The 25,456-nt window shown below is 48.1% G+C and overlaps 1 protein-coding gene and 1 long non-coding RNA gene across 4 annotated transcripts in view; one reads left to right on the top strand and one right to left on the bottom strand.

The window, feature by feature from the left end:
* The window catches only part of LOC111847352 (uncharacterized), a 34,830-nt gene extending 12,505 nt beyond the window's left edge, over positions 1-22,325 (top strand). Inside the window, exons 7-16 of one of the 2 annotated variants that reach the window (XR_011984575.1) lie at positions 1,720-1,811; positions 2,131-2,259; positions 2,404-2,530; positions 3,196-3,403; positions 5,751-5,954; positions 6,279-6,505; positions 9,494-17,147; positions 17,394-17,485; positions 18,519-18,614; positions 21,854-22,325. This is a non-coding gene — a long non-coding RNA (uncharacterized lncRNA). Of the gene's footprint in view, positions 1-1,719; positions 1,812-2,130; positions 2,260-2,403; positions 2,531-3,195; positions 3,404-5,750; positions 5,955-6,278; positions 6,506-9,493; positions 17,148-17,393; positions 17,486-17,627; positions 17,711-18,518; positions 18,615-21,853 lie in introns of those variants that run through there. The other variant, XR_011984574.1, reaches the window with a different exon arrangement.
* The window catches only part of epha4b (eph receptor A4b), a 62,464-nt gene that overhangs the window by 4,264 nt on the left and 32,744 nt on the right, over positions 1-25,456 (bottom strand). The window contains exons 4-16 of one of the 2 annotated variants that reach the window (XM_023818438.2): positions 24,193-24,348; positions 22,431-22,778; positions 21,035-21,147; positions 19,318-19,480; positions 18,898-19,006; positions 12,046-12,110; positions 11,442-11,567; positions 10,636-10,821; positions 4,804-4,865; positions 3,266-3,475; positions 2,429-2,578; positions 1,194-1,387; positions 299-436 (exon numbers count right to left, since the gene is read on the bottom strand). In XM_023818438.2, the coding sequence (XP_023674206.1) occupies positions 299-436; positions 1,194-1,387; positions 2,429-2,578; positions 3,266-3,475; positions 4,804-4,865; positions 10,636-10,821; positions 11,442-11,567; positions 12,046-12,110; positions 18,898-19,006; positions 19,318-19,480; positions 21,035-21,147; positions 22,431-22,778; positions 24,193-24,348 (2,020 nt within the window). The remainder of the gene's footprint in view (positions 1-298; positions 437-1,193; positions 1,388-2,428; positions 2,579-3,265; positions 3,476-4,803; positions 4,866-10,635; positions 10,822-11,441; positions 11,568-12,045; positions 12,111-18,897; positions 19,007-19,317; positions 19,481-21,034; positions 21,148-22,430; positions 22,779-24,192; positions 24,349-25,456) is intronic. The other variant, XM_023818439.2, reaches the window with a different exon arrangement.

Here is a 25,456-nt window from a genome sequence, read left to right as displayed (position 1 = left end):
TGGTTCTCGGTGTCCAGCTGGTTGAGGGGTGTCCCAGATGGGGAACTGCTGTTGAGCCTTTAAGGAGAGCTTGACTTACGCCTGCTTCTTTGGTTATCCTTCTGCATGACACTATGCGGTTAGACACATTTATGCTATAAACTTCATCTTTCTTCAGTATTCAGCTGTTATTTTACTGTGTAAATATATGGTCAAGCCAGTTTCCATAATGAGATCTCAGCATGTTGAAGTGCCTGTAGATGGCTTCTGCCCCCTGGCCAGCTAACGTTGAGTGTAGGGGACCAGCGGCGTGACGGACCTGATGTTGATGAAAAGCAGAGAGTCCAGTGTGACGTATCCTGCGCTTGCGAAGTGCTCCTTGTACTGGCCCATCTTGATAGAGTCAAGCCAGTCCTCAACTGTGCTGGCAGGGGGCTCTGGGGAGGCAGGATCCTCCCTGTGGGACGGGCAAATGGCGTCGTCACGTTTGCAAACCACAACTTCAGGAATCCCCTCCCTGTGTGCTAAGACATCTTGTTTTTCTCAGGCAGTTTGCTTCATTTGTTGAGCGATTGGGGTAGAGGTGGTCGCGTATTTGCAAGGAGAGATGGGGGACGAAGCCGGTGCCCGATTCAACATTAGCTGAAAACAAGAAGCGAGAGCGGCGAGAAAACCACGGCTTTAATTCCGGCTGTCAAGCTAACAGCCGCTGGAGGACGGGGAGCACACTAAGTGACAGGCAGCACAGAGAGGAATTGCAGAAAAGCCCTCTTTGAGCTCAGGGTGCATCTGACAGGTGTGAGAAATAATTTAGAGCCTTGTGACTCAAAACAAATCCACATCCTTTCTATTTCTTGATCCGCATAAAGCAAAGGGTCTCATTGAGTTTCACGTTGAGTCATGAACTGGGCATGGAGGGCAATACGTGCCCAAATTTGTTTCTTTTACTTTTGGGAAGGACAGAGTGCTATGCCTGCCTCTGAGTAGGCCATGTAGAGTTATTTCAACAGGTGTAGCAGTTGGTTCTTGACTGGCACGATGGTCAACAAATCCAGATAATGTTCTTCCTAGCACTCGAGCTTGTTATTTAACACAAGCTAATATAGAAGTGCAAAGATGTAATGTAAAGGCTGCTTGCTGCCTTCATTGTTGACTGTAATAACGACTCAGCAAATGAGGGTGGGTTTGGACACGGAGGATCCGGGGGGGCTTACCAAACAGAGCTGTTGGCCAGCGGCCTCAGGTTGCCAGGACTACGAATCAGCTTGTCCAGGGCATTGACAATCTGCCCGAAATTGGGTCGATCGCTGCGGCCCTTCTCCCAGCAGTCCAGCATGAGCTGGTGCAGGACCAGGGGGCAGTCCATGGGGGCGGGCAGCCGGTAGCCCTCGTCGATGGCCTTGATCACCTGGAGCACCGTGACAGAGGCACACTTAGGACCACATATGTCAATTTCACATGGACATACGCACTAAGCCTTCAGCCCCTTCCCCTGCCTTGGGAGGGAGATGTATTTCCATCGTCCTTTCCGGAATGAGGCCCCCTGCTGAGGGATGTACGTGACAGGCAACCTGAAAGTGGTTGCAAAAAAAATCCTCCACGCCATAAAAAACAGGGATAAAAATCAGTTACGAGGGTTTGGCGGAGGATTCCGCGACTTAACGACAATGGCTTTTTCAAACAATAATAAAAAAACACATGAAACGTGTAATAATATAACAGTGCCTCCTGTTTTACCAGCCTAGTAACCCTTGTAAAGGCCCAACGAAGAGCCACCATTCGGGTGATCCTTGCAGCCCCCGCTCTCCAAGACCCATCCATGAGGCCGTGTGGTGAGGGCACTATTCCCAGTTTGGACAATTTTCCAGCAGGCCTTTAATGGTTCTCCAATGCTTTGTTGGCACACGTCACTGGGAAAGACTAAGACACTGTGGTATGAGTGGGAAATCAGATCGGAGCTCAGAGAATAGATCTGGATTCTGAGTACAGCCTGAATGCTGAAATAGACAGATATTTGCCCAATAAATACCTAATTATTTTACCTTAAGCTGAGCAAGGCCTCCCATCTTGTTTTCATTTTTGTTTTTTTTCCAAAGGTTTCATCAGAGTTTGGACTTGCTGAACCTCTCTTTCTCTCTCTCTGCCTCTCAGCAATACAGATATGCCATGTGAGGGGTGACCCGGGCGGCCGTGGGGAAAACTGAGATGAATCGCAGCCCCGAGGATGGGCCGCTGATGTCTAAATCATAGTGCAGATGAAAACACTGGACACCTGTAAATGTAATCAACATTTGTGTGTGCCAGATGATTGTGTGTGTGTGTGTGTGTGTCTGTGCGCATTGGGGTGGAGGATGAGGGATCTCTCTCCCAGGCCTGATTAATTCAAATATCCGCAGTGGATTTTGATTTACTGTAGCCTCTCAGTCCTCCAGGTCAGAGGGACACTCACATCCTGATTGGACATCTCCCAGTAGGGCCGCTCGCCGTACGATATGACCTCCCACATGACGATGCCGTAGCTCCACACGTCGCTGGCGGATGTGAACTTCCGGTAAGCGATGGCCTCGGGGGCCGTCCACCTGATGGGGATCTTCCCCCCCTGAAAAAAACAAACATGGACAAACAAAACACAGCAGGAAGTGAGTGCCTCGCACATACTATTTTCTTTTCTCTCTCTTGCGAGTTTTTATTTCTTTATCCACCCCCCCCCCCCCCCCCCCTTGTTCTGAAGAAAAAAAAAAGGCTTTGCGGCCTGTTTTTGTCAGCCCATGTCCCTGTGTGAGGAAAGGAATCGTCTTTTTAAAAAATGACTCTCCTTTGACCATTAGTGCATGGACCCTGCAACTCCCCCAGACTCAGGACGTGCCTTCATACAAACCCAAAACTAAAGAGCCACGTCTCTCTAACACAGGGGTCTCCAACCCCGGTCCTGGAGAGCTACTAACCAGTAGGTTCTCTATCCTACCTGGCTTCTGATGAGCCACACCTGCTCCTGGTATTTACATCAGTATAGGTGTCACTCATCAGAAGCCAGGTAGGATAGAGAACCGACTGGTTAGTAGCTCTCCAGGACCGGAGTTGGAGACCCCTGCTCTAACACGCGCTTTCACATGTATGTGCTGAAAAACTAGTCGGTTGGTTGAAAACAAACCTGGTTTGGTTGTGCTACAGACCCATGACGCTCCTTGGTGTTGATTTTCTTTTTTTGCCTTCAAGATGGTCACATATTTTTAAAGATAGAGGACAACAGCCACTCACTGCTCAGACAAGTCAAGGATGGTCTTACCCTGGTGGTGTAGGCGGCCTCCGGGTCGTCCTCCAGGACGCGGGACAGGCCGAAGTCGGACACCTTGCACACCAGGTTGCTGTTGACCAGGATGTTCCTTGCTGCCAGGTCGCGGTGCACGTAGCTCATGTCTGACAGGTACTTCATGCCCGAGGCGATGCCACGCAACATGCCCACCAGTTGGATCACCGTGAACTGCCCGTCGTGTTTCTGCGGAGTAGGGTGGGGTGGGAGCAGAGAAACAGGAAGTCTGGTCAAGTCCATGCACATGTGAAATGGCGTCCAATTTGACGGGGTGCAGAGGCGGAAATGCCTGCTAGCCCCCGGCAGGATTTGTGTTTGTATTCAGGTGTAAAAAAACACTTCTTGCTGTGTAAATGGGGACAGAGCAGAATAAGGTCTCCAGCTGTGATTTCTCTTTGGGATCCGCTCCGGGATCCGCTCCGGGATCCGCTATGCCTCTCTCGCTGATCCCGCTCATCTCCCCCAGTAGCTGGCTTTCAGTGAAACGGGAGAAACGCATCTGATCGCACGGCTGTGGTCACCAGCACAGACCAAGCTGTCTGTATTTACCGAAATGATGTCACCGTTACCAAGAGCAGCAAGTCCACTGTCTCCAGTCTGAAATCGGTACCGGTAATGTAATCTAGTTAAAAGGCTGCGTTTCTGTGTGAAGCAGCATCAGTTTCCAATGTGCCCTCCTCCCTGAATATGGAAGGTAAGCTAATTATGGCATATTCTCTAAAAACCGAAAAGCCCTGATTAATGAACACCTCCAATCAATACCAAGACTCCCTTTATCTGCCTCTCCAAATGCTGTTACTTACTGTAAGAGCTGTCAAGACAGAAATGTTTGGCTTTGCCAGTGAGTGATGCTTAATTGATCTATGTCCTAATTAAACACATGTATTCTGAGGAGCAGGCTATGATCTATTACCCATAAAACTGATACAGTAATTAAATTAGCTTTTATGTAGGCTTTGTGGATTATTTATGATGTTTCATTATGTCCTCCGGGGGGAAATCGAAGGTTTTAGACAGGACGTCTTTTTTTTCTTTCTTTCTTTTTTTTTGTCTGTTTTAATTTTCATTCCAGTACGTTTGCAATTAGGCGAGCCGTGCTTTCAAACAGAGCATGTTTGCTTGGTCTAATGAAATTAGGACCCTCGCTCCTTTCTTTGCGATCAAACGCTCCATAAATTCACAGGCATGTCTTCTGCACGTGTGCGATCAGCCTCAGTGTGGTCTTGTACTGGATGCATCAGGACCGGAACTCCCCCAATAACATTGCTTAACTAGAGTGATTCTGCTGAAGTTGTTTGCACAACAGTGGAACAGCCGAATTCCTCACGGGAATCGAATGTGGAGCCATTTAATCATAATTCCACCCCCCCACCACACACACACACACACACACACAAACACACACTCACACCAGCTGCCTCAGTTACAAACTTTCACATGCAAAGATAATCATCACCATATCATCACGTTGGCGACTGATTCTTTGCCACACCAGCGAAAGGGGGCCAGCTCACCTTCAGGAAGGTGTCCAGGGATCCGTTCTCCATGTACTCCGTTATGATCATCACCGGTTTACCTGGGATAGAAGACAAAACACTGGGATGTGCGGTCTGGACATTAACTATGGGCCACGAGAAAAAAAAAATCAAGAAAAAAATGTTTCTTTGCAAGGCCCCTTTGTAGACTGTGGATTATCACCATGGAACATCTGAGCGGACTTAAGGATGGCCACGTGTTACAGACAGTGTCAGGAGAATGAAACGTGCCCAGCTACAGCCATCCCTGTTATTCATTATGACAGTCCTTAATCAAAGCCTTCAATAAATGTCAGGACATAATTAGAGCAGGGAATTCACCAAGGATATCTTTGTCCAGAAATCCCATGAATGTTAATGAGCTCCTGCGATCCTTAGGGGGCTGGGTTAGGGGTTGAGTGTTCTGGGGGAGGGGGGAGGCGGAGACGTGGAGCCGGCTGTGGTAAATCTTTGCAGAGACGTTCTGATCACCGGTGGCTGCTCGTGTCCTGGGGTGTTGGCTGTGCGTGGCATTAATCTCCCGATTGGCTGTGCCTGTCTGAATTACACTTCCTACGTGTGTCAGGGCCATTACTTAGGACCTGAGCCCCCAAACCCTTATGCAGATAAACAGTTTGTCCCTGGACTAAGACCCAGATTCCCAGCCCGTCACACCTATGCCAAGCAGGAAGAAGCTGGCAGCTCTATGTCTGGGCATTGAACCTATAACCTTCTGGTGCCAAGTTGCAGTAAAGTCTGAAGGTTTTGTGCCCAAACAGCTAATTATACCCTTACATGGAAATCAAGTTCTTAATTTCTGCATAAATTATTCTGCATTGAAAAGGATACTGGGAATGTTTTCTACTCTCAGGAACAGCTGTCACATGCATGAAGATATAAACAAAGACGATCATTGCAAGTGGCGTGTGGGATTGTGTGTTTTCCAGCCCGCCAAGACACTGGATGCTCCTGGCAAAGCATGCTTGGAAGGGTGGAAGCCCACAAGGGTCGGCGTGGTAGTGGATGCACGGCCGGGACCGTGTCTGTCGTCCATGTTCACCCATCCATCTCTGCTGCATTTCCATGTTCCGCCCGGCCAGAGGCAGCAGGTGTGAGAAGGGCGACAGGAAGATTGCAACAGCTGCCCTACAGTGAGTAGCTGTCTGGGGCCGGGACTTGTAAATGAAGGCGATGCCAGCCGTGATGAATTGGCCTCATTTCTCCAGTCTGAAGGCACTAATGCTGGGAAGCCTGAGGGGGACTGAGGGATGGGGATGGGGGGGGGGCAGCCAGGGTCAATAACCGCGCAGAAGAAGCACACCGCGGGAAGCCTGGACACCAAACTGCCCGGGTGAGGCCTGTTACACATCACCCAAATTAAATCACTATCTCTCAGTGATAAATTCCCTCCCCAAACCTCCACACTGCCCCCCCCCCCAAAGAGGAATCCAATTCCTTTTACTTTTATCCTGCAGACTAATGTCGCTGTCACTCCGGACACAGCAGGACAACTGAGGAAACTCATGGTGGGGGGATGGGTGGGGAGACTGCGATGGCTGACCATCTGACGTCCGTTGTCAGCCCTCCGAATGAGCGCTCCGTCACATAGATGGATGGGAGGGCCACGGGAATTGATCCTGCGGGAAACGTCGTGGTCTTGCTGGACAGATGCTGGTGACCGACTGGACTCAGCATGGTCAAGGTAGAAGTATATCTGTATATCTGTGTGTGTATGTGTGTGTCTGTCTGCAAGGATCGCATGGGTTAAATGACTGCTGTACCCTGAAGGACTGATAGGTTTATAAAGAGGCACATTTACCAGACTTAAATCTGGCCCTAAAAATCTGGGAAAATAGTCCAAGAAAACAGATATAATACTATTGCTATGACTAGTGTGCAAAATACAGGGGAGTCCGGGGTGGATCCGACACCCCTGATTAACCCATGAGACCCCCTGAAAGCCTCAAAAGCAACATTTTAAGGGGGTCTCAAGATCGGTATTGCGCAACAATAGGGAGATGGGGACCCCCCCCCCCCCAAATATTGACAGGTATTTCGCTCACTGGCTATGACATATTTAGTGCTATATCCGGTATTCTGGGTAACGGACTTCCTCAGGAGAATAAAAATAATAAGAAAGGCTAAATTCTTGATCTAATAAAAGGACATGTGAAAAATCGCTTGGGCTGGGTGTAGAAGTCACTGCAAGTTACCCATGCGTTTTCAGTTCACTGCCCTGCTGATCAGAACCAGCACAATCTCTCCAATGACCGGGCCTCCGATAGCGTCACAGTCCTAAGCCCAAACACGCCAGTCCCGGCTGGATGCCCTGACCGCTTAAGACAACAGTCCGTGAAAGGTGAAGAAACTCCAGAGGGCAAAACAAGGACAGAGCACTTTGGGTAGGCCTGACCAGCGTGACAGTCAGCTTTTGGTTTGTTATTGTTGGACAAATAGTTTATATTTGCAGTGGTTGTGGATCCTGTTAATCTCTCTCAGCCATGTGCCCATTGCTCCACTTTTGCCCATTTATACTGTTGAATATTTTTTTCCTGTAGAACTTTAAGATTAGTACCTTAAAATGTAATCTCAAGTGTAGAGCCTCCCTCAGACCTAACTGGTGGCCATGAGGTTAAAAGTCCTTCTTAACCACAGGGCTATCGCCCCCACATGTCAAACCGATTTGTGCACAGATGCCTCGACACCACCCCCCCCCCACCCATCCGATGAGACTCTCAGCCGCACTGCCATGTCAAACGGGGTCTACGAGATAGACAGACTGCGCCGTCCCACTGCTCACATCTGCTCACACTCAGAGTGATGTATGCCCATAACTGCTGGCCCTCCTGTTGTTCCAGTGCCATCCAGAAACGGCATGAAAAAAATCACCGCTTTTGTTTCCGTGCATGCGGACAGTCGTTTCCGCGGGGGTGGGGGGTGATTTGAGGACACAATGCTTTTCCTTCCAAGTGAACGTGGAACGTTCAGAGGCACAGACACGGCCTGCCATCGTCTGGGATCACATTACCGCGAGAAGCACTCCGGTTGTGACACCAGGATTGGGAACGGAAGGGGAGATTCTTTTTGGAATGGGGTTTCCTGTTTCAGGAGTGATGGGGAGTGGGCAGAAATGGGATCGACACGGCGACCACAAAAAAAACAGAGGAGCCATTTGAAGAAAAACAACCAAGCCAAGGCACAGGAGTGGGGGATGAAAGAAAGAAACCAGAGGCGGATATGGGCTTTGGGCCTGGCGTCTGGTCTTTGGTTGAGGTTACTGGGGGCAAAACGAAAGAGAACGCACTCTTTTTTGCATAATGCACTGAATGAGGAACAGGCAAAACTAATCAGTATGTGAAACCCTGGTCACCATGCCCCCCCCCCCCCCCCAGCCTACAATTACCTACTTACATGCACTGCATTCACCTTCTGTTTGACCTTTTAGTTGCAACTGGATACTTCACTAATGCGATCTAAATTGGGTATTTTCTGCAGGAGTGCAGGAATACAGTCCTGGGACATAAACCTGTGGGTGTCATCCGGGGGTGCATTGGAAAATATATCCAAAGGTGAAAGGGCAGGGGCCGGTCAGGAAAGCCACAATGGTCCTTCACCAACACGTCATGTTCTGTCCAGATCCCACCAGAAGAAAGTCCTATAGCTACACCTCAAGGTATTCAAATTCCTCATTCCAGAGACAGCGAGGGCTCAAACCTCTGCCTCACCAAGACAGCTCTACAGGATTGGGGAAAATGCAAGCAGGGGTATGGATTTCCTACCTCAGCGGGGGTGTGGCCTCTACAAAGACTTTGCTAGCGTTGAGCTCAGAGGAGCTCAGTCACACCTTGCATCTGCACGCTCCCCAGAGTGATATATTCAACAGGCAAGTCAAGCTTATTAATAGGTTATTAATTAATTGTTTTTTGTTTTTGTTTTTTTTGCCCTGGGGAGGTTGCAAGTCTTCCCACCACACCTGAAGAATGAACACGGGAACAAAGGGGGAGTGTGATTGAACTGTGGCCCCACCTCCGTCATTTATGAAACAATCAGACCCTGAAGGTGGTGTCCGCAGTGGGAACCCAACATGCATGTTAGTTACAGGGACGGAGGCCGCAGAAACAGGAACTGTGCTCCTACACCCGTCTGAAGGGCAGTGGCAGGGAACGAGAGGCTCGCCTTTATTATTCTCAACCAGGATTATTTATGAAAATACACACATTAAAAAGGAGGAGAGAGCGCCATTTGGGGTCCTCCCAGATGATGACTGTTGATAAGTATTACCCAGTTGAATGTTACCTGATTAGCTGATTGTTAGCAAAATAAAGGGAAGATTGCAGAGATAATGATAGCTATTCCATTTTTTTTTTTAAATATGTAGCGTGATAAGGAACAAAAGGCCATTTTCAGCATCCTCCGTCAGCCTGCAATTTGCATCACAATGCGAATAATCAGGCCTTTACATCACCTTCAAATATTTCCCCCATAAAATAACCTCATCTGAGAGCCTGAGACAGATGACCTGCCACAAATACGCACGTGCACTATGGTGAACACACTTTTTTAACACACACCCCCCCCCCAAATGCTCTCTTGCTTGTCCTGTTCTGATTGCACTTCAAGACGAGGCAACAGCCGAACAGCTGGGTCCTCAGTACAGCCCTCCATCATCATGCCCCCCCCCCCCCTCCAGGCCACCACCAATCCGAGCTGTGATCTGTGAAATTGGTCTGGATCTGCTGCCATCATCCCCTACGCTGAGTGCCAGTGACCCCACCCCAGCCCTTGATGACATCACTGTGGAGCCCCTTATCCATGCTGTCTAGTCATGGGTGAGTGCAGGAAGCACACACACTACACACGACACACTACACACGACACACGCTTTCCACACAGCATGCCTGCCTGCTAACCCTGACCCACTGCTCGACTCGATCATTCTTTTTGATTTAACGTCCCGCTAACGACGGCTCCTTGAATTTGCATAACATTAATGGGCTGCCTTTACTGGAAGAGCCCCAATTATGCAACATCTGCTTTTGAAGTACAACCCTAACTGACTGCGAGAAGTTCTACAAATCCTTTAAAATGAACAAAGACGTTTAGAATTAGTATTTTATATTAGACACGTTGAAGAAAAGAATCCAATTTTTTTATGTGCATTATTGCATATTCATGATGCTGGGAAACACATTATGTTAAGTGTTTAAATGATTAATATTAATTACGATGTAACCACGAATAGTTACTTTGTTGTACTAGATTAGTGACTCATGCCAATCATGATTGAGGGTGACAAACAAATTTCTGCTGGGAAAATGCCCATTTGCTTTCATACTTTTTATTCGTTGGGGGACTATGGACAGCCTTGCGGATGTCACAGAGCATATGGCAGGGGACACGGTGGGTGGAATGTCAGTCCATCAAAGGGGAACACACACACACACACAGGCAGAACACACACACACTCCTGCACACAGTGGGAGAATTAGAGACGCCCATCCACATAACCTGCCTGACGTTGTGAGAGGAATCTTAATGCAAGCACAGCAGATTCCCCAGAAATCAAAAGCAGATAGAACCTCAGTTGTGGGCAAACCTTGCCCTTGTGTCTATGTAAAAACTCACGCCATGCTGTCAGACAGAATGAAGGGTGAAAGTGCTCTCCCTTTCTGAACACCGCGCGCAGCCGTTACAGAATAATTCATATTCATGTTCATACTCTAAAGCTGGCAACAGAGATGGGAAGGTGGATGGAAAGAAAAATCTGGAAAACATAGCTCCCTGCAATACCCATAACTGCAATTGGTTTGACCATATTGGACTTTCACTCACATTTGGTGACCACTCCCTCCAGGTGGATGATGTTGGGGTGGTCGAACTGGCCCATGATGCTGGCCTCGCTCAGGAAGTCCCGCCTCTGCTTGTCAGTGTAGCCCGCCTTCAGGCTCTTGATGGCCACGCAGATCTCCCGTTTTCCCGGCAGCTTCAGCCGGCCGCTGCACACCTCGCCGAACTCCCCTGCATGTCGACACCAAGCCTATCCTTAGCATGTGTGGCACCATGAGTATCACAACACATGTTTACATATATGTATGTATTTTGTGGACCATGAAGTTGGCAAGGTGCTCAGCTTTTTTTCTGTTTCTGCGGCCTGCTAAGAGCTCATGGGATATGAGAGTTTCAGATCAGTACTTCTCAACAGAGAAAAGCAGCTTCTTAGAAGAGGAAGAAAGGGACTCAAAGGGAGCTTCTTCTCCTTCAGCAGACACACACACACTCATGAATGCACACACATACAGACACACACTCACAGGAGTTAAAGAGCTCTGTAAAGATCTCTTTTAGGGGGTGGTCATTAACAGAGGTCAGAATCGGAGGGTGACTTTAACTAGCCACGTGGAGGAAGTGAGGAATTCCTGCTGCAGCACATTTATGGACAATTATGCAGCATTATCGGCACAAGACCTAAACCGCGAAGAACGAATAAACCAGTTTTGTAGGGAACAAATCAGGCCTACAGACTACTCCGGTGCAACTTAAAAGTTCATGGATGTCTGTGCTCACAGTGTTGTGCCATTCCCTGCTTTGCCTGGCTGAGGTAGAAATATTGTCGATATAAATAGACAAACTTCACTCACCTGCCCCTATAACTCGCTCGATGCGGATACTGGATGCGTCAATCTCCTTGGCAAAATCTCGGACAGCTTGATTGGGGTCCTCGTAGGTGTGTGGGTGGATGTAGGTCCTGCTCCCTGGCAGCTTGACTGGCAGAGCAAGCGGCAGCGATCAGGATGGGAGGAGCAGATGAACAGAGATGGGGAGTTTTGGTCGGATACTGTTGTTCATTATAAAGCCGTCCACTTACTCAAAGAGGATCAGGCCACATTTTCAACATCATTAAGCCCTGCTCTCTTGGGTACATGGAAAACTACGATTTTTAGTGGTAAGTATCCATCAAACAACACATGACGTCAATATAATCGTTCATCACAAGCCAGTGCAGAGCCAAGACTCATGGATCTTTACTTACTATTTGTCATTGGAATTACAAATGTCTGGGATAGTTTATATTCAGCATGGTTCTTGTGTCTTTGGAAGCAGCCATCCACTCAACATAATATTCGTTTAATGGAGCTGGTTCCTTATAAAAATACATGCACAAGTGCCTTGTCTTAAATGGTTATTTGGAATCAGTTCAACAGGCACAGCTTTAAATACTGGAGGTTTTCGGAAAACTCTTACCACGCCCATGCTGGAACTGCATCTCTTCGTCGGGGTCTTGCTTAGCTTTGATGTATCCACAGTGTCTGAAATAGGGTGAGATGGACTAAGGGGTCTCGCACAAATGAGGCACAGACGGGCACAGATGCACTAAGCTGCGATAGCGACGGGTTCTGTGGAGACGACTGCTTCCCTAAAGACGGCGGGGCTTAATTCCAGTGACAACCTCCGCATGAACTGACAGCTTCTGTGCTGCCGGGAGCCTCTGAATGTGTGACACATAACTGAATCCAGGATGGGCAGTTTCTGCACAAACAGCCAGTTATTCTCAGATAATGGCCCTGACGACTCAGAGGGAGTCCATGGCTCTAAGGAACATCTGGGTCCTGGTCTCATATGGCGTTTTGTGATGACTGAACACCATTTTGTTCTGCTTCTCTATGGGTCTGCTCAGACACAACGGAATCCTGTAGCCTACGGGCTAGAGTGTACAGCAACCTGACTGTTATGCCGCTAATTGGTTTCTGGCCCGTCATTAAGGACCATTGAGTTTAATTGTTTTTATTCATCTCAAAAGGGAAATATGTCTAACATGGGATCCCTCAATAACATACCCTGATTAAAACAAGATGCAAGGAATTTCTGAAGGGGTGTTCATAGTTGCCGGCACACTTCCCGTAAGTAATCGACCATCACGACCGTTCATATTTTGTATTACCTCCAGAAATGTTTCACGTTCAATTAAATATCTGAGCAGCCAGATCACAGGTATGTTTTGGTCCTTCTCCACTCGCTGAGACATACTCCAGCGTTTCTCAGGGCCGGGCTCCCGGAGGATACCACCAGGAATGGCCCAGCAGGCCATTTTTCGCTGGAGGCACACTTTTATGATCTTGAGCTCTACTGCAGAATCTGTCTGCTCTGGAGAGGGCATACTCTGTCACACACACACACACACTCTCTCTCTCTCTCTCTCTCTCTCTCCATGAACCCCCGTGAGTCTGAAGACCCAAACACTGTGTCAGCCCATGACAGGAGAAGCCAAGAGAGCCCCCTCACCCCTGCCGCCTGCACCTCAACCACACCTGACCGGGAGCCATATCCTCTACACGACCCTCAATAACCCTCGGCCTATATTACATTTTAAAATTTAATGTTCACTTTAGGATGACAGGAAGAGCGGAGGCAGAGATGGTTCCTCATTCAGGTTTCACAACCCATACTGACTTTTTTGTTATTTTCCCTCCCTTCTTACTTTTTAACATAAGGCAGAATTATTAATACGGTTTCTCACCGCGGAAGGCAAGTGAAAGTCATGAGGCTTTTATTAGGCATGGTGTAGCCACACTGGAAATTAATATGAGTGCAATGTTAGCAACAACACATGCTGCTGCAGGCAAATGGACTTTGGGTAGCTCTTGCACCGGCCTGTGGAGCCCAAGTCAGTATAAGCTGTGAAGTGCACTATGTTGTATCATTAAGAGCGCCCCCTAGCAGCAGGAATAAATTGGGGGAGGCGAGAATCAACCACAGGCATCAACTGCCCCTACGCAAATCATCCTAAAACACAGAAAATGTTCATAGCGACCCATCATTTAACTCTTCCATCTTGATCTGTATTATATTTGGATGGTTTAAACTGTAGTTGAACATCATGTAAACACAGATAATTAGCTGCAGCAATGGAACCCCATCTGGACAAGTTTCCATCGCGGATGTCAGGGGACCAGGGGCCGCGGGCTGTCTGGTGGGGATGATACTGGATGGGGTGGCATGGAAGATTGTCTGTTTTGCCTGAGGCACTGATCAGAGGGGTGCGTCCATCGGGCTTGGCGAATATTACGGTCTATAGAGGAAAATGAATCACAGCGAACCTTGTGGCAATGAAAGTTCATGTGCACGCGTGTGTGTATTATCCCATTTTTTAAATAAATGAGCAGAAGTAAATCTTTACATTGGAAAGGCAACCAGTTCACAACTTGCCAACCCTTTGTTGTAAACTCAGGCAAAGCTCCAGTGAAAGCAGCAGGAGGCACTGAATGGCCATCAGACTCTCACGAGAGAGAAGAAGAAACTTGGGAAGAGCTAATTGGGCTGCAATCCAAGGTTTTATGTCATCTACTGAAAACCACTTAAACGTACAAAGAAAAACAACAACATGGAGGGCAACAGCAAATCCTTCAGTGCTGGGTAGGGTAGGTGCGTACTCAGGTGGCGCCGGTTTACCACCCCACACTCAAAGGAGCTGTAAAAACGTCTGAGAGACACTTCCGAATTATTGCCACAAGATAATGTTTAATTGCCCATCTCGGTTGTCTCGTGTCTCTTGCCTTATTGAAATGGTGTGAATCCAACCGTAGCCTTTCATTTGGCAATAAGCGCATGACCTTGGAATTAGACCCACTGTATACTAACCTCCCTGAGCACAACTGTTAAAAAGGTTTTTGTGGGTGTGAGATCAGCATACACCCACATCCCTACTGTTTAACCCTCTGTCGCTGTGGGGATTCTCCGGTGAAGCTGTACCAAAATGACATTTAGTTACTATGTCTGGTCTGTGGTCCCTTATGAAGATGTTCAGTGGCTGCTTTAAAAAATGGATTGCATGGTCTGAAGGTGCTTGATGAAAATGTAGGATATCTCTTCAAGTTCACTGCATGATTAAGGCAGCTGATCAAGGATATACAGATAAACGCTATTGAATATCTCGGAAAACCTTGTCTCGAATAAGGTTAAAGACTCAGAACGTCGACGAAGCAAAGGTACATTGACTGAATCTGCATTAAAACCACAGATAGTGGCCCCAATTAGATTTAAGAGAGAAGAGCTTGTCAACATTCAATAATGAACTCATTAATGAAGCTAGATCCATTGTTAATGGATTCCTTTGTTGTTTTTAAAGGATAATAAGCAGGCATATGGTGGGGGGTGGGGGGGCGCTCTTGGGTGCCAGCGAGTTACATTTGTGTCAGACGCAGAGGTTTAGAAAGAAAAGAAGGTGACATTTCATAATAGAATTAGTATCCATAATCGTTCTTGAAAGTGAAAAGGTAGGTGTATCGCCTGTTGATCCTTCAGTCACGCCGAAACTCGCCTGATGAGTGTGGCCGTGCGTGCATCTCCCCAGGATAGGGCCTGTAATCATCCGATTGCGGATGACCTGTGAGAGGGAGGGAACCTGGGAGGGGCTTTTTACTCCACTGCTTTAATCACTTGTGGTGGGCCCTCCAGTTAAAGCAAATCAGTGGCACTCACTCATTTTGTCTGCATCAACAGACGAAATGAGGGGATCCGAAGGTGAGCGGAGTCTCTGCAGTGCCGGGATCTGGGTGTACATGACTGCCAGCCCGGTAGCGTGGCATGGATACCCATTGGAAAGAATCAAATGACCCCTCTGCCCATATCAGAACATCCCAACTGCCCCATCTGTATGCATCACACTGCTTTATTTATTGTAATAAGAATCTTAAATCTTATATTTACTTGTGCCCAACAAACTGGGGTCTGTTCCTCAGAAGCTGTTTTTCAAGCCATAGAGTTAGTACGTCTTCATTGTCTCTAACTGGAACCATGGAGGAATATGGATGGGATCATGGCATCATTCAGGTGGGTGGAGACAAGGTGGGGAATGGAACATGGGCATCTGACTGGTGATAACAAGGAATGCTCAGTTAGCAAGTGGTGTCTCTCTTTTGATCTCCATGAAACCCTACCAGGAGAAAGGCTGCTATTGACAGATGTCAGACTGCGGTGCGTCAGATTAGCAGTAACAGCATGAAAAGCCATTCAGTTCTAAGAACAGTGCATGAGCTCATGCAGAGGTCCCAAAAACAAAGGGGAAGACCAAACCCACAAGTCAATATCAGACCAAATTACTACTACTAATTACTCCTCGGACAGAGTGCTCTCAGTTCTGGACCAGACCTGAAGCAGAAAAATTCACTTTTTATCCTTGAACAATCAAATGGCGTAACTTGAAAATGACGTGTGTCTGTTGGTTTGTGTAAGCAGAGTGATATTACACTGGCTTTTTTTAAAACATACATTAGGAACAAAGTTACGTATTTTAGTTTCTTCTTGAGGAGAACGAGGACAAAGGGAGACGAAAGCGGCCTGGTGAACACACTCCATCTGCTGACTGGTGCGTGCCAGTCGCTCATACCCGCCTGCCTGCCAGGTCTGTTAAATCGGAGTGGCGGCTATTTCAATAACGCGGCCGGCGCCCACTGATGAACCCGTCTGCGAGTTTTTGGCTGTTAGCGGCAGCACCGTCACACCCACAGCTAATTGGCACACAGCAGCGCAGGCAGGCATGGGCATTTGATACCCGCGACAGCCACACGCAGCCAGGTTTTCAGCCTCCCCTCACACGCAACGAGCCCGCTTGTAAATAAACTCTTCTCCTCATAACTGTCCAATTCAGAGAGGTGGGGGAAAGGCTCTGTCACAAGATTTCAATGGGAATATGATTCTGTGCAGGACCTCACACTGACGTAGCCACTGTGTCCCTTCCTCTATGCCGGCCATAACCATGGGATATGTGGCGGCCAGTAGCTGTAGACGTCAACAATACAGCAAAAAAAAAAAAAAAAATGTGGCAGTGTTCACTCCTTGGCTGCAGAGAAATGGAAATAGACAGCATGCAAAAAAAAATCAGTCTGACCACTGCTGAAAAATTATTTAAGGCAGCTATTAAATTTACAAAGCCTGCTTTACTTGTATGGAATGGAAGAAAGCATTCACTAACTGTAAATAAATGTTACTAAATGATTCAGTGTATGGACGTCTTTAACTTCAAGCAGACGTTTTGTTTGTATTTGGTTCTTTCATTTATTCTGGTTTAATGGACAAATAAAGTACCATACACATGTTCAGAGACTAGTCAGACTATGTTTCCTGTTACCCTGTGGACAAAGCCAAGGTCGGCCCACCTCCCCCAGCCCAGCTATTTAACCCAGAGCTCTTCAGCTGTTTGAGGGTCTCTTCCATCACCGGTGTTCCCTCTGGGGCTGGTCTGTAGGACATTCGGTCAATGTGCTGAGTTCTGTGACCCGTGACAGTTTCATCTGGACCCACTACCCAGCAAGACTGCCATGTGCTCAGGTGATCGGCCGACATTACAGGTGATGATTTCTGCATTAAGATTCACGCACACACATACACGAACACTTTGATGCCTTGACTTTATAGTCCACACAGCAAATGCACAGCTAATTTGTCTTCTGGAAAACTCCCAATCCAAATATAACATTCTAGTGGCTTTTCTGTTGACGCCTAATTCATTTATCAAAACAAATCATTACTGGAACAAAATGACATTGGTGTCACTAGAAGAAGGGACTATGGGTAATAGTTATGTGTCTATTTAGGGCTCCAGTGACCCCCAGACTTCCCTCTTCCCCAACCACCACTGTGGGAGCAGGGATAGCATGAATCCCAGAGCTGAGACAGACAGTGAGAGGTAATTACCAGCCTGTAAGCCCTTGGGAACCTTTCTGAGTTTTCATACCTATGTTGGCACTGAACTGCACTGCATATAATTCAAATTGCACCTAAAAATGCTAAACCCCTTTTTTTCTCTCTCCCCCCCCCCTCCGTTCTAGTTCTCCTGCTCTCTCTCCACCTGGTCTTCCTGAGCTGCACTCCTCATCCTGTCTCCTTTTCATTCACCCCCGCATCCCTTCTCATTGTCCTTTCACTCCCTTTCTCATGCTCTTGCCGGCCTTTGCTTTGAAGTGCTTTAAGATCACTCCCCGTATTACACATACACACACTCATAAACGGACATGCACTTTCTCTGAAGGCCTTTTGATGTGTCTCAGTTGAGATGCACCAGCAAGTGCCTCTCATTCGCATTCTCTGTCAACACTCCCCCCCCCCCCCCCCAGCATTTCAGCCCACCTCACCAACGTGCTTTTAATTTGGCCTCCGCAAAATGAAAAGGCAGCAATGAGTCATTCCTGGAGATGTATCGACTGCCCCGTAAAACCTGGTTAGCACCTAGTTTGTCAGATGCCTTCGCCAGCAAGCTGTAATTGCCTCTCCCCTTCGCTTCTCTTTGGCCAGATTTCTTGGCTCTAAGGACTAGACAGCTTCATCACCGATGATACTGGCGTTAGAAACACTTATACCAGTTGGGGTAGAATTTCATATAAAATGGTTGTGGAGGTGGCAGAGTGGGAGTACAGGAAAGATGCATCAGTGTGGGGTGCACGCATGCTTGTGCACGCAGGCTTGTGCACACAGGCTTGTGCATCTTGGGATGAGTTTGTGTATGTGTGTCCATGCATCTTTATGATTCACAGTGCAGAATGTGTGTATTAGATCACAATGCAGTCAATACAGAATACACCACTCAGCATCGCAAGCAATCACATTTGATCAATATTAATGTTTCTGCAAGCTTTGTCATGGAATGGAATTGAACTCTGCCTGAGTTTATACACAACAAACTGTTTAGAGTTTGATACAACAATCTTATGTTCCACTTTCAGTGAGAGGAAACCCAACACAACAAACTCCAATGCTGATTCATTTAAACAAACTTCAGTTTATATCACAAAGAGCACAAGCACAGCAGTGTAAACTAGGTAAGTATCCAGGGGTTAAACCAGAGCTGCAGTTACACAGATCCTGAACACAAACAACGTAAGCCAGGTGAATGATCTTGGATTAAACCATTGCTGCACACACACAGATCCTTAACACAAACAGTCTAAATTTCCTCAGATTAAGCCTTATGTAAAATAAATTTAATTTAAACTGACCTCAATCCAAAAGCTTCTCAATAGTTTCCCACTCTTCATCAACAGACCACAGACATCCCACAATGCAGCTGGGAGAAACCATAGACATAATAGCTAGAGATCTCACCTCCCACTCACAACGAAACAAGCCACCAGAAACACAAGCAGAATGACGCCTCCTGCGATGGATATCGCCAGGATGGTCGACTGGTTGGGGTCCCCGATGGCCAACATGTCTGTCATGAGAAAAAGGAGGGAGGAAAATTGTGTCAAAGTTAACAAGAAATCATCCAAGATTTTCTGCTCAAGTTCAGCATTTAGCCCATAGCCAGACACCTGTCAGGAGCCTGTTAGGTGCCATAAATATCCCTGGCACAGAACAATATAAAATTATATGAACTGTGCAACCTAAAGATTTACATGGCGCACAACATACTTTAATGCAGGACCTGCAAGCAAGTTCAAGGGAACCATGCTAAAATCACTGCTTTTCAGACTTGATCAGCAAAAAGCTGTTTTTCATGATCAAGCACATTCTGGCACTCACCATCATGGCTGGTCTCCAGCTCAATTTCTCCTCCGTAGTTTCCATATCCACCATCCATGCGTGCCCGCACCCGGAACACATAGGTGGTGCCTGGCTTTAGACCATTCACAGTCATGATGTTGGACTTGGTCTTCAGAACTGTGTAATTCTGATCTCGCTGATTCTGATTGACAGGGGAGGCAAAATAACAAACACATATGAGCCCTACATATACATTTTACTTCTGTATCAGGCGCTTTTGTTCAAAGCGACGTATGAGAGCCAGATAGTGCATCGCATGTTTACAGCTGTGAAGGAGCCAAATAGGCATAAGTGCAGCTAGGCTGAGCTGCCAATGAATGCTCATTAACAAGTGCAAATTAGCACTGGAGCAGGAGCTATACAATACATTACAAAAAAGCATTGTACAAACCCAATAGAAGCTATTCAAATCAAAAGTGCAAAAAAACAAGCGCGTCCAAGAACAACACAGGTAGGCGGCAATGAGAGCGCCATAAAAAAAAGGAAAAGGGTATAGGAAACAAAAAATAAAAATCATTTTGAACTGATCTATGTGATGTAGGAGATGTTAGGGTTGTACATAACATTCTTGGTGCATAAATAGATGACTATTTTGTGGTAGCATGAGAATGAGTCAGATTAATATTTATTCTTTTTTTTTTAGACTTGCTTCCATTATGGAACTACCCTTCATCAGATCTTGAGTCCTGCATATGAGAGACCGATGCTGAAATTAGTCCTGACATGCGAAAGCCTCCTTTCGGGGTTCTCTGCACGTTCGCTGCACGTCAGCTCTCTTCGTTATGAGGCACCGGGCGACCCTGAGGGGAGGGTCATCTTTAATGTTCGGATTCACGTACGACAAACAGCTTGTTAAGCCATCACCCAGGAAACAGTGGAATGGCTTGAGGGTTGAGTCCATGTGAACATAGGTTATGGGGATTGACTGGGATGGATATGGACGCCATGTTTATTTGTTTGGCCCACAGTAACGTAAAAGAAATGCAACCCTTTCCAATGCCCCAGGACGGCTCACTAAAGGCCAATGAAAACTCCATTATCTTATGGTTAGATAGTGATGCATCAAGGACGGTGGAAGGCATGTCCGTGTGAACTCAGGGGATGCCTGTTTTCTGCTGCTTCTCCAGTGCATCATGGCCCTGCCTTCCAGCACACTGTGTTTTCTCTGAACACTGTGGCTAATGGCCTTTCGTTTTGAGCAGCCATGCAGCAGCGCCACCAGGCAATTCCACCCCATCAAATGATCTCCAGCCCTCTCTCCCAGCGGGATCGCCGGTACTGGGGAACCCCACCCTTCACAAATGGGGCAGCGTTCTCACTTTGCTTTTTAAAGGCTACTGTGGTTTTAATGCATATGTAATTGCAACTTTCAAGGGAAACAAAACATAAGATCACTGTGACACTACCCGGGGATATGCATGATGGAGCACCCCTGCCTGATACGTTCCGTCATCCGATTTCTCTGCCTCTTAATGTGATTTACAAACTGCCATTCATTACATGCATGTGTATAACAGAAGACAGCCCAGTTCTCAGACGATAAGGGAGAGCTCGGTTATGTGGAATGGCTATAATAGATGAAAGCAGCCATTCCCCAAAGCCCTGGGACCCATAACATGCCTCACTGGCTAGCTGAGCCTTAGTCCCGCTTGGGCACAATACATGGAGCCGGCTGGCCGGCCTGGCAGAAGCTCACCTTCTCGTAGTAGATCACCTCATACTCCAGCACAGCCCCGCTGGCTCTGTCGGGGCCCTGCCAGGCCAGGGTCACGCTGCCCTTCCTCTTCCTCTCCTTCAGCATCACACTCACTGGGGCAGAGATGGCAAGACACAGCCTGAACATTGCCAATGTCTGCTTTTACTTAGATTTCCCTTGAAACTTTTGAACATTGCTTATTTTTAGTATGACATGCAATTATCGTGTCTAAATGCAATGCTTAGCTGTACGTGAATTTTATGCTGCGTACACATGTAAAACTGACGCCGTATGCATTTTCTGAGCTCTCTATGTATGGGCGCACACATGTTTTAAGGGTTGGCGAATGAATTAACAAGTTATCGCCCCAATAATGCATTGAACTGAAACTAAGAGAGGGAGGAAAAGAAACAGGAGTGGGGAGAGAGAGCGAAACAGAGAGAATGGCAGAGATACAGGAAGAGAGAGAAAGGTAGAGGAAGAGAGAGAAAGGCAGAGGTAGAAGATGAGAGAAAGGCAAAGATAGAGAAAGAGAAAGGAAGGTAGAAGAGCAGAGAGAGGTTAAGGAGGGAGGGGCAGGGGGAAAGGAGAGGGAAGGAGTCATGGAAAGGAAGATGGAAAGAAAGGAAGGGAGGTAAGGAAGGAGGTGACAGAGGTAGTTAAAGAGCTGAAGCCCAGCAGGGGAGATCTGGCGCTCTCATCTGACTGGAGGTATAACTGGAGGCACTTTAGTCCATGTGAAACGCTGGTCTGACACCTCCCCAAGTGACCCCCCCCCCCCCCGTCCGCCTGACCAAGAGGCGCTCCATCTGCCCCCAGGTTAACCCTACAAAGCGGTGTGGCCAATGTCCCGACTTCCCCAGACCAGAGATGCGGACAGGCGCATGGCTGACATCTCCTGCGACCCCCCCCCCCCTTTGCTCTCAACAAGCGCCTCTATCCACTTCCAACATCAGGTAATTACCTCCCCCCCACCCACACACTCAGGGAAGTGCACCCTAGGTCCTGAGTCGAGGCCTCATGCATATTTAAATGCCCTGCCCCCAGGCGTCAGTCCGGGGGACGGGGGCTGCCTTCTTGTCATTTCCAAATTACCCACGATGCCCTAGTGAGCCAAACTTTATCGCCGGCTGTGTTTTTTTTTTTTTGGCCATGTTGGGCTTTTTTTTGTTTTTTTGCCCACTGAGAGAGCCTCTTCTCGACGAGAGCTTACAAAAGCACTTCAGAGAGCTTAAAACTCCACAAAGTTCATCTTCTCAGCCTCTTTGCTGAACGGCATTTTTTAAAGAGGAAAAAAAAAAACAAATCATTTCAGCGCTCTCCAGGTTTCAGGCTGACGTGCGGGCAACTTTAAAATATGCCCAGGCCATTATTGTGAGGCCTGTGCGTTACCCACCTGTCTGGCTGGTCGTGATGTTCACAGACACCTGCTGCCGGGGGGTGGGGCTCAGGTGAGACACGCCATTGAGGGCCTCGACGCTGAAGGTGTAGTTGGTGTGGGCTTGCAGCTCCGTGACCAGGACCTTGCCCATGGACAGGCCGAACTGGCGGGGGGTGAAGTGTGGGCCGCCCCCCCCGCCGGGACCACAGGGCCCGCAGCTTCGGCCGGCCCCCGGACAGCGAGCGCAGTGCACGTTGTAGGTGACGTCCCCCCGGCCCCCATTGTCAAGGGGCGGGCTCCACTCAAAGGTCACCGACGTCTCGTTGATGGTCGAGATGGGATTATCTGGGGCAGAAGGGGGTCCTCGAAACAGACAGTAGGGATGGCGTGAGGATGAACACAGCAGGAGGGATGAACCCATCAGTTAATGTGCAAACTTCCCTACGCAACGACTTATTGCCATTAATCTACTGGAATAAATTTGAGGAATCCTGAGCCGCTGCAAGGTCCTTCACAAGGGAGGACGGCGGGTGAAAATGGGCCCCGACTCCTCGCCTGCACTGTCAAAGTGACGTTATGGTAATTCCGTGTCAGACACACTCCCGCTGGTAGATGGTTTCGGCCCACCCCCCAGGACAGCGAAACTCTACACCTCGCTACCCCCACAGCGTGGGGCACGGGGTGGCGAGCTGCCAACTGCAGCCTCCCGTTTAACGCGCGGTCGGCTGTGAGCTGGTCGCACCCCACGCTGTCACTGGCTTCCTGTGCCGCTGCCTCCCCCCCAAGGCCGCACTCGGGGCGCCGATGGCGGAGCTGCACTGCCTGTTTGCGTTCGTTTCTATTCGCGCGGCACGCCTGGTTACCGATTGCGCCGCATACTCATTTGGGCCGGAGTCACACCAAACCTTTTGTTCAGAATGACTCATACCATTTATTTGCTTATTGTTCCTTTTTTTCCAGTGTGCCCAATTAAAACTTCACCTGTTTATGCCTCAGGACAGCTACCACTCGTGTGTGTGCCCAGGCAGTGGTTACCGTGATACCTGGCCTGAAACACGTTTTAATGTTTTCACGCATGTGGCAGAGTGCAGGCGTGCGAGATAAACACCGCGTTTCCGTGTGTGTGCGTGCAGCTGGATGTGTTACCACGTGTGAAGTGCCACAGAAGAGACCCGGCCATGTGTGCACAGGTTCATGATTGCGAGCTGTCTAATTAGATTGGCACATAATGGCCTTGTTCGATGGGTCCCTTATCTAAACAAACCCGTAGATGTTCCCCACCATGATAATTGGGGAAATCATTAAATTAGGACACTTCTGCTTTAAAAAAAAAATAAAATGGCTTGCGCTGAATGTATTGAGCCTGAATTTAGTCTCCTCCTTTGTCCTTCTAAAGCTGTTCGCCTTCCTCCACACTCTGTGTTTCTATTTTTCCAAACGCTGACAAGGTAGTAAAGGGATATACTTTTTCTGTTTGTGTGACGATAGGGGGTACAGAGGAGGGTCGAGTCTCATTCCAATCCGGTAGGGGTCTGTTCGCATGATCCCGAGGACAGTCGCATTGCCGGTACAGAGCCTGCGGTGATAAAGCATCACACTGTCTCTCCCTCCCTCTCCCATCCTGTCCATCTCCGAGGCAGCAAACCTAAGGTCATGTCTCTCATGTCATGTAATCTCCCCTCACGCGCCTGCTGACAGCTACCAGCTGAGTGATGTGCGGCAGGCCGGATAGAGGCCTGCATGTGTACATGAGGGAGGGTGGTTCGGGTGGGCTTACTGGTGCAGGCCATGGAGCGGGAATCCGCCTCGGCCCGGTAGTAGCCCTTCTCGCAGATGCACTCGGAGGCCTGTTCCTGGGGAGAGTGGCTGTGGCCGGGGCATTTGGTGCAGTAGGCATCCATGGCTGACGCCTTGTAGGTACCTGGCCTGCAAGCTGGTGGGAGGGAATGAAGCGGGGAGAGACAGACCTTACAGCCAGGCCATGTGCACGCATGTATGTGCAATCATACACACGCAAACACACTCCTATACACCATACACACCCACCCCCACTCAAGTTTCAGCGATACCAGTACTTCAAATCCTGCAAACCCTCACTGCCAGTTCCCCAAAGATGTTAGAGAAGTACATGTGACATTTTTTTCGTAGGCTACAGAATAGATTTTGGCTGTGATGATTTGCACTGCAGATGAAAAGCTAAAACAGTTCATTCAAATACACTGCAAATTATGAAGTAAATCAGTCCACTGATGTACACTGCAAATTAAAAGATAATACCTCACATCCTTTGGAAGTCCTGGGTAACAAACAGCCTTTTCATTTGTATACCCTGTACCTGTTTAAACAGCAGCCTGCTAGACTCTTTGGTTGTTTCAGTGATTCTAGAGCTACTCCACCTAAAAGCTCCCCCACCCCCGACTGCAATGATAATGGCTGCACACCTGCCAGATGACTGCGGAGTTATGTATACTAGGCAAATCGGCCCAGTGGCACAGATTAAATGGAGACACCATGACTACAAAGCTGTAAGGATCAGGTGCCCCGGTCAGTTTTTTTAAAGAGAAAACCCAGGGAAAGTTTACTTATTTTCTACTGGATTTGTACATCTGATAGGCCACAGCTAACCAGTGCGCATTTGGCGGAAAGCACTGCATCCACTACCCAGCCAGGCCTGCTTCTGCCTCACTGGGTGCCTGTCCACTTTCCCTGAAGTCTGGCCCAGTTTCTCACACTGCCTGTGGGACTGGCTCGCTCTCCGGGGAGGTCCTCCTTGCTGGATCGCTCGTCTGCACCATAGCTCTGCCTGTCCACCTGTCCAGCACAGTACGTTTGCATGTGCACGCATGTGGCTGTTTAGTATGGAACTGGGCTGCGTTGGGGGCAGCAGTGAATTTTTTTAGCATAAGAGGAGAATACGAGAGGCGTCCTATTGTTTGTAGAACTTTCTGGAACACCTGGAAACCACATCAGAAGCCTGACAGATTGCAATTAATCAAAAGGCATTTATGTGCTCGCAAGTCACATATGCAGATGACATAAAA

The sequence above is a fragment of the Paramormyrops kingsleyae genome, chromosome 21 (genome assembly GCF_048594095.1).
Source record: "Paramormyrops kingsleyae isolate MSU_618 chromosome 21, PKINGS_0.4, whole genome shotgun sequence".
Lineage (NCBI taxonomy): Eukaryota > Metazoa > Chordata > Actinopteri > Osteoglossiformes > Mormyridae > Paramormyrops > Paramormyrops kingsleyae.
Note: the sequence above shows the minus strand (reverse complement) of the source record. Positions and strands in the feature narration are given on the sequence as shown.